Raw genomic sequence first — 13410 nt, forward strand, 5'->3', positions numbered from 1 at the left:
GGAAGAGCCCTGGGAGGACTGGGCGCTACAGATTGTTGAGGACAGACTGCCATTGTAGGTGCCTTGCTGTCTCCTTCATCCTGGGGTTTTTGCCTCTGTACTGTGTCAAGAGACAGGCAGAAACTGCCAGGAACAGGCTCTCCACACACCAAATCAAGGTGGGTTGGTGTCACAGCCGCAAGCCCAGGGGCATCTGGTTTAGGCTGACATCTAGAGCTGCCCTGCTGTGCTCTCTCCTTCTACCCCACCCCCATCCTTTCTGGCATTAATAACTTGAAGACACTCAACGGCTAGACAAGGACCCAGCTAATCTGGACCTGGAGGCCTGAACTCAGATCCCTGCTTCATGAGCACTCTGAACCCAAGGAAATAACCAGGTTAAAAGGAGATTCGTCTGGCCTTTGCCGTAGGCCACCAGGACAGAAAGTGTGATTAAATCCTCCTTAAAGCAAGATTACCAGGTCAGCCTGTTGCAAAGTCACGAGGTCCTTGAGATAACTGCCCCAGTCAACCCAACTGCCTGCCTTCAGTGCTACTGGGGTTGGCTTTAACTTTCTGGAAGATCCACCACATCTTCTCGGGTTTCAAGAAAAATCCTTTTAGGAGTTGAGGGGGTCTCTTCTTCCCTTCCTGATGTGATGACCTTGCACGATGACCTGATGTGACTTCCTGGCATGATGACCTTGTCCTTCTTAGGCTTCCAAATCTTTTTTCTCTGAAATGGCCAAAATATGTCCCCCACACTGCCAAAGTACACAGGTGACTCAAGGTCAGAATCTGGAGGGTAGGCCAGTCATTGTTCTGCACACAATCTTCATCTAAATTAATGTAAAACCTTGTCCGAATGGTATGTAAACTGGGTTGAGTTATCGTCAGCAGGCTAACCATCCTCCTTCCCCCCACCAAACGATGGGGCTCCTACAGATTAAAAGATCACCCTCTTCCTAGGCAGTGTGTGATTTGCCTATATGTGAAATAGCAGCATGTACATTGCACAGATTATGTACCTTTTCTTGTTTTTTTTTTAAATTTTTGTGGACGCTGTGCCTCCTCTTTTCACTTTCTGGGAAATCGGCCAGTGTTTCAAGGACCCTGTAAAGAACAAAATAAATGTTTGTAGGTAGTTTCAAGGGAAAATGAGTATGCTGGACGCAACTCTGCCCATCCAAAGAAAAGTATTTGAAGTGCCTTTCTGATATTTTAATGAACTGGAGAGATTCAGAAGGTTGATTTTACTAGTTTACTTTTCAGATTTGTGATCAACGTGTGAGTGTGTTTATGTATGTTGGGGAGGAGGAACTGTTGAGAAAGTGGAGGCAAAGGAGTGCAAACTTTGCAAAGTCCAGCTGAAGAGACTGAAATTGATTGTGTGCAAAGTCAGCTGTATCTGTCTGTTAATCAAGCTCTAAACGCTTGGTGAAGAAAGTGTGTAAGAACCTTCAGCATATAACCTGTCCTCGTTGCCCTTTATAAAAGGGATTTCACTGAAATTTGGGACGTTCCGCAGTCGGCTGTTCCTTTTTTCAGGATATCAGCCTATTGGGGAGGCTGATTCTGTGAGATGAAAGAGACGGAGAACCGGCTTCCAGCAAAGGCTCCTGCCGGCGATCCCGGGCCATGTTTTCCTTCCCCGGCTGCGGAGTCGCCGCAGTTTGCCTCGGGGGGCCCGCGTGGGTCCAGGGCACGACAGCGCATCACCTGTTGGGGCCTCGGGGAAGCGCGCGGCGCGGGGGCAGGCGGGGGGCCCAGCCCGCATTCCTCAGGGACCCGGCGGGCGGACAGACGGACGGACCAGGGGACGCGCGCGCGCGCGGAGGGACGCGGGAGGCCGGGCGCTGGAATGCAGTCTTCCCCGGCGAGAGAGACTTTGCACGGGAGTGGAGAGTAGTTTGGGGTGGGGTTTCGCACCGTCCCCTCCTCTCCACCCCCCGGGCCCCCTTCCAGGCGCTTTCTGGAAGCGTTTTTTCAGAACGGCGCCCTGAAGTTTAAAGACCAGAGAGGAGCCTGGGACGGAGGCAGGGACAATGGAAGAAAACGAAAGCCAGAAATGTGAGCCATGCCTTCCTTACTCAGCAGACAGCAGACAGATGCCGGGTAAGTAAGAGGCTCTCATTCAAAGATGGAGTTACGGTTCCGCGTGTGCCTCGCGGCTGGCTGCTGCTTTTTATAACTGGAGACCGAGCGCCTGGCACAGAAAAGGCGTATTTCTTGGGGTGGTGCGTTTTCCCAACTCAGTGGAGAGCTGTAGGCTGGACTTTTTTTTTTTTTAATCTCTGGCAGGATTTTCTTAAGCAGCCAAAGAAGTGGCGGGGTGATGTTACACTGGTAGCCCTGTAAGCCGTCAGTGCTTGCTAGATCTCCAGGCAATGACAAATACATCGCCCAAAGCAGCTTTCCATACTCCCTGCTCCAGCCGCGGAAGAGAGGAGCTCTTTCTGGAAAGGTCTCTCGGGGACGGCAACACTTCCATTCATTGGTTGGGGGGATTCCACGAGGCACAGGCACGTCGGAGGCAAGTTTGGTCGTATTTGAGAGTTAAATCGCAGAGTTTTCTTTTTTTCTTTTTTTTCCGGATCGGAACAGCAGGGGAGCACTTGTCCATGTAGAGGAGAGATGGAGCTGTGCGAATTTTCTGTATGCTTGAATTCAAAAGTTGGGAGCTGTTAAGACAGTTCTGATAGATTTTCTCTGAGTAGTTTCCCTTTGATTGTGTTTATAATAGACTTGTCTTTTCCGTAGGGAACTTCCAGAAGCTTATGTCGTTCCAAAGAAATTATGCAGTGTGGTTGGGTGGGGAAAGGGCTCCTCGGCTGGGCCGTCCAGTGTCTGACGTCTGTGACTCCGGAGCCTACCTTGCATCCACTATCGCGAAGGCAGCGGGTTTGGACCCAGCACAATCCAGAACCCTCCCCGCCCCCACCTTAGCCCAGGTTCATCCAGGGGCCAGTTAATAGCCAGGCTTTGCGGGGCTGCAGTGCTGTGCGTGGGAGTAACAACAATGCACAGGGGAAAAGGTGTGTGTTTTTTAAAAGGCAAAAGGGAAGTCACACATGACTCATCCACACTGAAAATGCGAAACTAAGCCAGACAGAAGAAAATACAATTAGAAGAGATAGAAATTCCCCCCGGTGAAAAGCAGGAAACTTTAAGACCAGTGAACCCTGGAGAATCCCAGACTCAGAGTCCTCCGCTTGCTGGCTGTGTTTGTGCTGTCAAAGCACTACACTCTCCTTGGGGGCCCCCGGGCAGTGGGGCCCCCTCCCCTGCCCTCTTTGATAGACAGGGTCCTGCAGCAGGAATTCAACCTCTGGGCTTCTGCTGCATTACGAAATACTCGGAATCTACAGGCGCAACAAGAGAGTGGAACTGATTTAAGAAACAATTTACAAACAACCACAGCAGTTCAGAGACACTTCAGAGACTGAGATGGTGAGACTGATGCAGTGTGATCACTTTATTTCATTTATTCACTAAATATCAAGCCTCTGTTCTGTGGGAGTCACTGTTTTAGCTTCTGGGGATCCAGCAGTGAACAAAATAGATGAAAAGCCCTTGCTTTATATTCTAAGAGCCAAGTTTGGGGGAAGGGGAGTGGAGGACAAAAACAATAAATAGATAAGTAAAATAGCATGTTATATGGTGGGGTTGCCGTATTTGTCAAACAAAAATAAAAGGCTCATTTAAATTTGAATTTCAGGTAAAAAAATAAACTTTTTTTTTTAGTATAAGTGTACCCCATGCAATATTTGGGATACACTTATGGTAAAAATTATTCGTTGTTTATCTGAAATTCAAATTTAACTGGGCATCTTATGTTTTATCTAGTAAGTTTATTAAACTGTGGGGGAAAATAAGGCAGAGAAAGAAAATATTGAGTATGGGGGTGGTCAGGGGTGAAACTGTAGTAGGGTTATTAGAGATGGCCTCACTACTATGTTGGAGGAGGTAGTGGCAACCCACTGTGGGGTTCTTGCCTGGAGAATCCCCATGGACAGAGGAGCCTGGCGGGCCACAGTCCATGGGGTCTCAAAGAGTCAGACACGACTGAGCGACTCAGCACTGCTGTGATACTTGAAGGGACATCAGAAAGAAGTGAGGGAGAGAAGGAAAAGGGCATCTTCAAAGAACAACATGGGGAAAGGATGGATAGAAAAGAGGTTAAGAGAGAATTCTAGGCCCTGTCGGGTAGGGCCTCTGATAGTAGAGTAAGGACTTCGGCTTTTATTTCAAGGGAGGTGGGAGCTGCTGGCGGGTCTGAGAGGTTTCTTCAGAGGTAGTCCTGCGTGCTTTACTGAGAATCACCAGGGTGGGGTTGGGGGCAGAGCAGGGAGCTCAGTTAGGAAGCTTTCAAAGTAAACCAGTCACACTAGCTTGGATCAGCAGGTAGGGGAGTAGAACAGGTGGGCGTAAGAAGACAGACTTTAGATATGTATTGAGGATGAAACTGAATTTGCCAAGGGATTGGATACAGGATATAAGAGAGACAGAGGAGTCGGAGATGACTTCAGAAATTTTGGCCTGTGCTTCTGGGAAGTTGTCATTTACTTGAAGGGGAAAGTGTTGGAGAGGAGTAGCGGAGAGGGTGTTTGTGGCTTGGAAGTGGAGAGCAGAAAATCTTTTGGCTATGGTAGGATCTGGAAGCTTATCAGGCATCCAAGTGGAGATGTTGATTGCAATTTGGATATTTGTGGCTGGAATTTAGAAGAGGGGACCCAGGATTGTTAGAAATGGTCCAGGATTGGGTCTGTGTGCAGAAGGAGGCTAGAAAGGTGGCTAGGGAGCGCGTGAAAGAGGGCTAAGAATTCAGGTTAGATTTCTAAGATCCCCATTGCGTCCTGGGTGAAAATGATGCTGTGAAGGAGTGTGGCCTCTTCTCCAGTTCTTCGATATGCAAGAGGACCATGCAAAGGAGGCCAGCCTCTGATGGCTTCATCACCCATGATTCCCTGTGGGCTTGATCGTATTTGGCATTGTAATAATACCAGTGAGAGTGTGGTATTCGAGGGCAAAGACCGTGACTTCTTTGTCTTCACATCCCCAGAACCTAACAGAGCACCAGGCATGAGACAGCAATCAATAAATATGTGCTGAACAAAAAGCTAATTATACCACCCTAGGGCTTTGAGTTTATCAATCTACAGATAGATAAGGATCCGCTGGGTGATCCTATAACTTGGTCAAACCGAGACAGTTTTGAGAGTGAAAGGGACCACTATAAATAATTTCAGTGGGACAACAGTTGTAACCCAGAACTGTTTTGGCAACTGGGCATATGGTTACCTTGAGAATAATTGTTATCGATGATGCTCCTGGGGCTGAAGCGTCAGCTGCTGGGTAGTAAACAGTGTGAAGTGCAGAGAGGTGCTTAGTAATTAGTGGTTGAATTTGAGTCTGACTATATCATGCTCTTTTTTTTTGGCTATGTGCCATGTGAGATCTTAGTTTCCCAGCCAAGGATGGAACCTCTGCCCCCTGCAGAGGCAGCACTGCGTCCTAACCACTGGAGCACCAGGGAAGTCCAATATTCTGCTTCTTTTGGGCTCCCCAGAGTGGTCCTTAGGATGCCCATGCCTGCCCATAGCAGCCCTGAGGCAACTGCTTTCACTCTGGCCCCAGTGTCTTGAAACCCCTGTGCAGCTGTGTCAGCCACCTGCTTGCCTCTACCACCCCTGATTCACTGGGGTCTTAAGATACTAGTATTCACTGTGGTAGTAATCATTTCATAGTATGTAACTATCAAATCAATATATTGTACACCTTAAAATCAGGTAAGATTACATGTCAGTTATATCTCAGTGAAGTTGGAAAAAAAATCACATTGGCAGCCTTGCAGAGTATAGCCCTGGCAGGGGAGGTGGTAAGTGGAGGGGTCCCCAGGGCTCCCCAGACATTCTGGTCTTTGCTCCAAAGCATCCTCTAAAATTGCCTATCAGTTTCTGTCCCTTATCCTGTTTTAACCTTAAAGCACTTTTCAGTCAGTTCAGTTCAGTCTCTCAGTTGTGTCTGACTCTGCAAACCCATGGACTGCAGCACTCTAGGCTTCCCTGTCCATCACCAACTCTAAAACTCATGTCCATTGAGTCGGTGATGCCATCCATCTCATCCTGTTGTTCCCTTCTCCTCCTGCCTTTAATCTTTCCCAGAATCAGGGTCTTTTCCAGTGAGTCAGTTCTTCACAACATATGGCCAAAGTATTGGAGTTTCAGCTTCAGCATCAGTCCTTCCAATGAATATTCAGGACTGATCTCCTTTAGGATGGACTGGTTGGATCTCCTTGCAGTCCAGGGGACTGTCAAGAGTCTTCTCCAACACCACAGTTCAAAAGCATCAATTCTTCGGTGCTCAGCTTTATAGTCCAACTCTCACATCCATACATGACCACTGGAAAAACCATAGCCTTGACATTCATGTTACATATTATCTGTTTGTTGTCTGCCTCCTTAATTATAATGTGCCTCCCCTATGAGGGAAGGGAAGTAAGTCTACTTTGATCACCACTTCACTACACTTCCTAACTCCTTTCAGTGTACAGAGCAGGCACTCAATAAATATTTGCAAAAAATAAATCAGTCAATCAGCAAACAAGCCATTGAGACAAGAATGCTTTGGATAGGGGAGGGGCTGTTCCTATTTTGTATAAAATCTCTAGCAAAAACCTCTTTTATTTACTTTTGTAAGATTTTTTAGAAGAATCTACATAATGGCCTGGTTTCAGCTGTTAATTTTTGTGCCAGTGTGTCTCTGGTGGTGATCTTTATGATATTAACAAGGGAGCTGGAAAAAATGGAGGAACTCTGTGCGTCCCAACAGAATATGTGATACATAGGAGTCAGATGACCTGATTGCTGTAATGTCTGTGGTTTAGCATAATCAAGGTTAATTTTTGCTTTGAACAATGGAATGTGGACATTCCTGGACAAGTGGATCCCGGTGGTTTACCTCCAGGTGACCCTGGGACCCAAGTCGTCCAAAGGATGTCTAGTTATGATGACAATTCCCCAGGGTCTTGGAGGTTTCTGCTGGAGGTTTTGCACTTAACTGGCCAAAGGGGAAAGAAGAAACGGTAGGAAAGAGGACTCAGGAGGTCAGGGGCCAGGGCTAAAGGTGGCCCATATAGTTTCTTCCCACATTGCATTGAGCGGAATTAGAACAAGACCCCAACTAGATGAAGGGGACTGAAAAACATGATTTTCTTGTTTGTGCACAGAAGGATGTAATGGTTTAAATACACGGACATACCTGTGACTGCTGCCATAGTAGATTGGAATGCGTTTTACAGCCAGACAAAACTGTAGCTCCCCATGATACTCTAATGCAAGAGAGCATCCCAACACAGTCTAGAAAACGACACCTTAGAGACAGCTGACCAGGAGCCACTATGAAGCGGTGGGGGACTCCTTCCCCGGGAGGACAGGATCCTCCTAATCTGATCCAGGAGTAAAATCTCAGGAAGGCCATCCGCCCTGTTCTTGGCTCTCAAATGACAAGCAGGCATGGAACGCAGGAACAATGCCAGGCCCAGATCCCGGGTTGCAGGTCAGCCGACCCAGCCCCGGCACCCTGAGTGGGGGCCGCGAAGCCAGTCTCGGCAGCTCCTGTGGTCTCTTGCCTGCAGGGTAATTTGCTCTGTGGGTGTCTTCCTTGGGGTGACCCATCTTCCATAGTCCTCTGCCTGCCTGGTCCCTGCCCCTCCCCAGCCCCCCACTTTCTACTTTTCCCTTCCAGAAGTCTCCATCCCAGCCAAAAAGCCCTTTGAAACTTGGAAGAGTATCTCTCTGGCACCTCTGTCCTCTCGATCCCCACTCCTGCTCCAGGGAAGGTTGCTGGGGACCGTTCTCCCCTGGAAGCTCCCATCTTGCTCTTTGCCTTGCAGGAGGGGTTGCTCTGGGCCGACAGAGGCTGGGAGGGACAGGAAGGGGAAAACTGGAAACCTTGTCTTCAAACTCCAGCTTCATTATTTGTTTGACACAGATTCCCAGAATAGCAAACAGCCCGACACACCCAGGCTCAAAAGTTAGCACCAAAGTGCCTTCCAGACAAGGACCAGAACTGAGCTTCTGTTTCCAAGCCTCGGGCACTGTGTCCGCGTGGACAGTGGAGTTGGTGGGACTCCACTGGCTGTGGAATTGTGACTGCACGTCCTCTGCGGCTCCCCTTTGCTTTCTTCCTCCTCCACTGAAAGGTCCCGTTCTCCCCAAATGGCCGGAATGGGAGAGCCTTGTCCTCTGCCTCGGGCGTGGGAGTCGATCGCTTCCAAGAACTGCGTCTCATAGAGGAAGAAGCTCCAGTGACCCCTCCAGGGTCACGGTAAATGGGAATGGGTTGTACAGCCCATTGTGTAGGAGTCGTAGGGCTGGGTTGTACAGCTTCGTGTGGTAGCTGCATTGGTTGTTTTGTTGCGGTTGCTGTCAAAGTGGAGCAGGGTGACGTGCAAGTAGGTGGGATCCAGAGCTCAGTGAGCCGCCAGGCAGGCAGGCGAGGCTGAGGGAGGGGTGGGTCCCCAGGCCAATGAGAAGCCAGTGCATTTACCCACTGGTGCATCTGCTGTCTGTTTCTGCTGTCCTGCACATTGCATTAAACCTCCGTAAGCACCCGGAGACATTTTAGAAGAATCCACGAGACAGTAAAAAATGGAAAAGTAAATGGAGAAGGAAATGGCAACCCAGTCTAGTATTCTTGCCTGGAGAATCCCATGGACAGAGGAGCCTGGCTGCTGCAGACCATGTGGTTGCACAGAGAGGAACACAACTGAGCAACTTAGCACACAGCCTAAGATGGACGTGACCTCCTTAGTGCCAAGTGTGAAGAGGGTTGTGGTTGGAGGGTCAGCGAGGTGGGCTGCTCCAAGGTGGATGTTGACAGATGACCCTGAACTCCAACTCTTTCCCTCCCTCCTCCTTTCCCAGTTTATTTCAAAGAACGTGGAAAACTTTTCAGTCTCCAAGGGGTTGCTGTCCTGGCTGTCTTGACCTTTTCTGAGGATCCTGAGATGAAATAGGATAGTTCTTGTGAGTTCATGTGGCCGAGCAAGGCCCAGTAGAACTTTCTGCCCTTGTTGGTAGTTGAGGAACATGAGTGTGTGTCCTCCTGGGTGGATGTGTATATTTGTGTGTTATGCCCACGTGAAGAAATCACCTTTTCAGAGATTCCATTTTGCCAGTTAATCTAGCTGTCTGGAATAACTTTTAAAATATATTATTTTCATGATGTCACAAGTAATCAAGGGAATTCCCTGGCGATCCAGTGGTTAGAATTCTGCCATTCCAGTGCAGAGGGCACAGGTTTGATTCCTGATCAGGGAACTGAGATCCTGAGTGTCACACTGCACAGCCAAAAAAAAAAAAAATTTAATTGTAAAAATCCATTTAGAAGTCAACTTTGTTGTATCAAGTAGACAAAAATTTGACTAATGAAAAACTGATGTGCACACACTCAAAAGAATAAGTTTAAATCTTTGCAGATTGCCCACATATTTCCCAGCCTGAGATGGGACATTTTCCGCACCTGTCTTTATTCAGTAGCTCCTGTTACTTCTGTGTCATTAGAGAAGAGACCACAAACGAGGTAGCCCTCACCAGAGGAGTGGGTTGCTATTTCCTTCTCCAGGGGTCTTCCCTACCCAGAGATTGAACCCGCGTCTCCTGCAGCGGCAGGCAGATCTATACCGCTGAGCCACCGGGGAAGCCCCTATGTGATGAGAAGGTAGAGTAAATAAGTGGGATTAATCTCCCCGAATCTTTTATTTTTTTTTCCCAACTCAGAGGTATTTACTGAATCCTTACTAATGACTTTTTGGGGCTTCCCTGATGCCTCAGTGGTAAAGAACCCTGCCAGTGCAGGAGATGAGGGTTCAGTCCCCGGGTCAGGAAAACCCCTGGAGAAGGAAATGGCAACCCACTCTAGTACTCTTGCCTGGGAAATCTCATGAACAGGGGAGCCGGGGGTGTGTGTTGGAGTGGGGGGGTGCTACAGTCCACAGCGGTCACAAAAGAGTTGGACATGACTTAGCGACCAGACAGCAACTAATGATTAGCGTGGGTGGGGTGCTAAGGGAAATTCCAAAGAAAACACATGCATGAAAACTCATAATAGTGACAGTCAGCGTCTCACAGTTTCTTATTGGTCCTCAGTACTGATAACACAGGTAGTAGTATTGAGCTCTGCATTTTGTAGGTAGGGAATCAAAACAGAGAGACAGTAGATGGCTTGACTGAAACCATATGTATAGTAAGGAGTGGAGGAGGGCTAGAACTCAGGGCTTTTAATTCTGACCATCATCCCTTCCCTGCCTGGAAAAGACTTCACTCAGCAATTGTGTGTCCCTTGAGGGACTGCCATGCTCAAGGCGATTTTCAGTGGATGATTTCTCCTGTCATCATTGGAGGAGAAGGAAACAGTTTCCACCCATTCTTCCAGATGTCAGTTCCATGATTTTAGAAGTGATTTGGGCTTCTCTCATTTCATTTTGGGTCTGACAGACTTTTTATTTTATTTATTTAAAGAATGTTTATTGGAGGATAATTGCTTTATGGCGTTGTGTTAGTTTCTGCTATGCTACCGAGTGAGTTAGCTGTATGTGTACATATATCCCCTCCTTTTGGACCTCCTTTCCACCCCACTCCCCCACCCCATCCCACCCCACTGGGTCGTCACAGAGCATCAGGCTGGACTCCCTGGCGATGCAGTGGCTTCCCACTAGCTGTCTGTCTTACACATGGTAATATATATATGTCAGTGCTAATCTCCCAGTTCGTTCCACCCTCTCCTTCCCCTGCACCATGCCCACGTGTTCCTTCTCTACGTCTGCCTCCCAGAGCCTTTTTATTTATTTTTTTCAATATCTTTTCAACCAATAGTTCTATCTTCTCCCCCTTCTAAAGGTACTGTTGAAGTTAATGAATAGTAGAATGAACTAATTGGACTGTTTTTTCCTTCTCTTTCCTCATCAGTGTCTGATGGTCTGATGGAAAAGCTATAATTAGCCATGTAATGAGAAGTGAAGGGTAAACAAGAAGAATTACTCCCAGAATACTCATCTAGGGGTGCAAAACTGGAACAGGGAAATGAGCCCACGTTTCCAATATTTTCTGTGTCTAACCAACAGGTGCTGTACCTGCAGTTCTAGGTATAGGTATTTCTAGGTAAAGAAGAGAAAAACCATGTTGATGGCACTGCCTTTAGAGGAGCTGGTTTATGTATGAACTCTGAACACTTGTTGGTTTATGTCACTGGCATCAAGTTTTAGTTCTTGGGACTTCACTGGTGGTCCAGTGGTTAGGATTTCACCTTCCAGTGCAGAAGGTACAAGTTCTATCCCTGATCGGGAAGCTAAGATCCCCACATGCCTCATGGCCCAAAATCCAAAACAAACAGCAGAAACAATACTATAACAAATTCAACAAAGATTAAAAAAAAAAAGTTAGCTCTCAGAACTCTTAAATATTGGGTGTGTTTTCTTTACTTAACTTTTGAAGATAAATAATTAGCAAGTACCCTCTTAAATTGGAAATTTATTTTTAAAAATAATTTAGAGTATATTTATAATAATAAATATTTAAAAAATAAAAAGCTAGAGACTTCCCTGTAAATACAGTGGTTAAGACTCCATGCTTCAGTTGCAGGGGTTGTAGGTTTGATGCATGGTCAGGGAACTAAGATTTAAATTTGTATATCTAATACCAGTTCAGCCATGCTTAATTTATTAGTGAAAACAGGGAGGCTAAGAGAGGTCCCATCATTTGTCCTTTATCTAGGCTTGAAGGAAGGATTCCTGCCTTCATATTTTAAAATTGTAAGTTCTGTTACTAGAATGAAACTATATTTAAAAATAAAGAAATAATCATAATCACTTAAGTTAACTTTTCCATAGTTACAGATGAAGGTGAAGGTTAACCCAGGTTGTGTTGGATTGTTAGTCACTCAGCCCTGTCCAGCTCTTTGCAACTCCATGAACTGTAGCCCGCCAGGCTCCTCTGTCCATGGGACATCCCAAGCAAGAATACTGGAGTGGGTTGCCTTTCCTTTCTCCAGGAGATCTTGCGAGCAACTGGTCTGACCAGGTGTTTTGGTTTTAAATAACCTCAGGGAAAGAAATTGTCGAGTTTTTTCCTTCTTTTTCTTTTTTGCTGCAATATCTTTATTTCCAAAGTGCAGTTTTTCATATTTCTTTTAGTTGTTGATTTACCCTCTTTCCTGCTGCTGTGTGGGTACATGCCCATGCGCGTGTGCACGCGCACGCACACACGCACACACACACACACACACACACATCTGCTAAGTTACATTCATACATTATCAGCTGCCACAAACGCACTCAGTGTCCTGTAAATGAGATTTCTAGTGTGAAATCTTTAGTTGTGAGCTGTGTCTTTTCTGTTTCTCAGAACAAGGAAAGAGCAACCTGCAGGTGACATCCTTAGAAGATGCAGAATGTCGCAGAACCAAGGAGCGCCTTTCTAATGGGAACAGCCGTGTTTCAGCTTCCAAACCTTCCCGCAACATCCCGAGGAGACACACTCTAGGTGGGCCTCGAAGTTCCAAAGAAATCCTGGGAATGCAAACGTCGGAGATGGACCGGAAGAGAGAAGCTTTCCTGGAACATCTGAAGCAGAAGTATCCGCATCATGCCACCGCCATCATGGGCCACCAGGAGAGGCTGAGAGACCAGGTGCGAATATCCTGCCATTTTCACTCTGCCGAGCTCATTCTTCGTTTTTTTTTTTTTTTATTCTGTTTTCTCCCAATTTTATTGAGATATAATTGGCCTACAGCACGGTATATTTAAAGTATGCAGAATAATGATTTTATTTATATTCATCCTAAAATGATTATCACAGAAAATTTAGTGAACATCCATCATCTCATTTAGATACAAGATGAAAGACATAAACAACTGTTTTTCCCCATGATGAGCACTCTTAAGATTTCCTCTCCTCACAGCTTTCTGTGTAACATACAGTAGTCCTATTATATTTGTCGTGGTTACTTCATGTCCCTTGTACTTATTTCTAACTGGAAGTTGATGCCTTTTGACCGCCTTCATCTGATTCTCCCTCCCTGTGCAAAGCTCATTCTTTAATGAACATGAGGGAAAGCACAGTGACCTTCCGGTTAAAGGGGGAAAAAAACAGTTGAGTGGATTGTGCCCACTGCTGGATTGTCCCAAATCTCTCTGTTAGCTTGAGGAGAGGAGGCAGATTGCAGAAGAGATTCGACCCGAAGGCTCAGCCTTCTTTAGCAACAACAGTAAGAGAACAGAAAGTGAGAGAAGAGAGACCAGAGAATATGCAGTTCCCCTATAAGAACGTCCCAGGTTCAACCACAAATATATCTAAAATGCGGGCAACGCAGAAGTGTATCTTAACTGAGTAAAGCATGGAATCAGCTAATGTCTGCCCCCTTAATCACTGA

At 46.6% G+C, this 13410-nt stretch overlaps 1 protein-coding gene across 8 annotated transcripts in view; it reads left to right on the forward strand.

Moving 5' to 3' along the window:
• KIAA1217 (KIAA1217 ortholog) overlaps nt 1-13410 on the forward strand; it is a 444607-nt gene that overhangs the window by 84687 nt on the left and 346510 nt on the right. For 7 of the 8 annotated variants that reach the window (XM_068987629.1, XM_068987632.1, XM_068987633.1 and 4 more), the window contains exons 1-2: nt 1991-2094; nt 12384-12667. In XM_068987629.1, coding sequence (XP_068843730.1) covers nt 2025-2094; nt 12384-12667 — 354 coding nt within the window. In that variant the 5' untranslated portion in view covers nt 1991-2024. Of the gene's footprint in view, nt 1-1990; nt 2095-12383; nt 12668-13410 lie in introns of those variants that run through there. The other variant, XM_068987631.1, reaches the window with a different exon arrangement.

The sequence above is a fragment of the Capricornis sumatraensis genome, chromosome 15, assembly GCF_032405125.1.
Source record: "Capricornis sumatraensis isolate serow.1 chromosome 15, serow.2, whole genome shotgun sequence".
Classification (NCBI taxonomy): domain Eukaryota; kingdom Metazoa; phylum Chordata; class Mammalia; order Artiodactyla; family Bovidae; genus Capricornis; species Capricornis sumatraensis.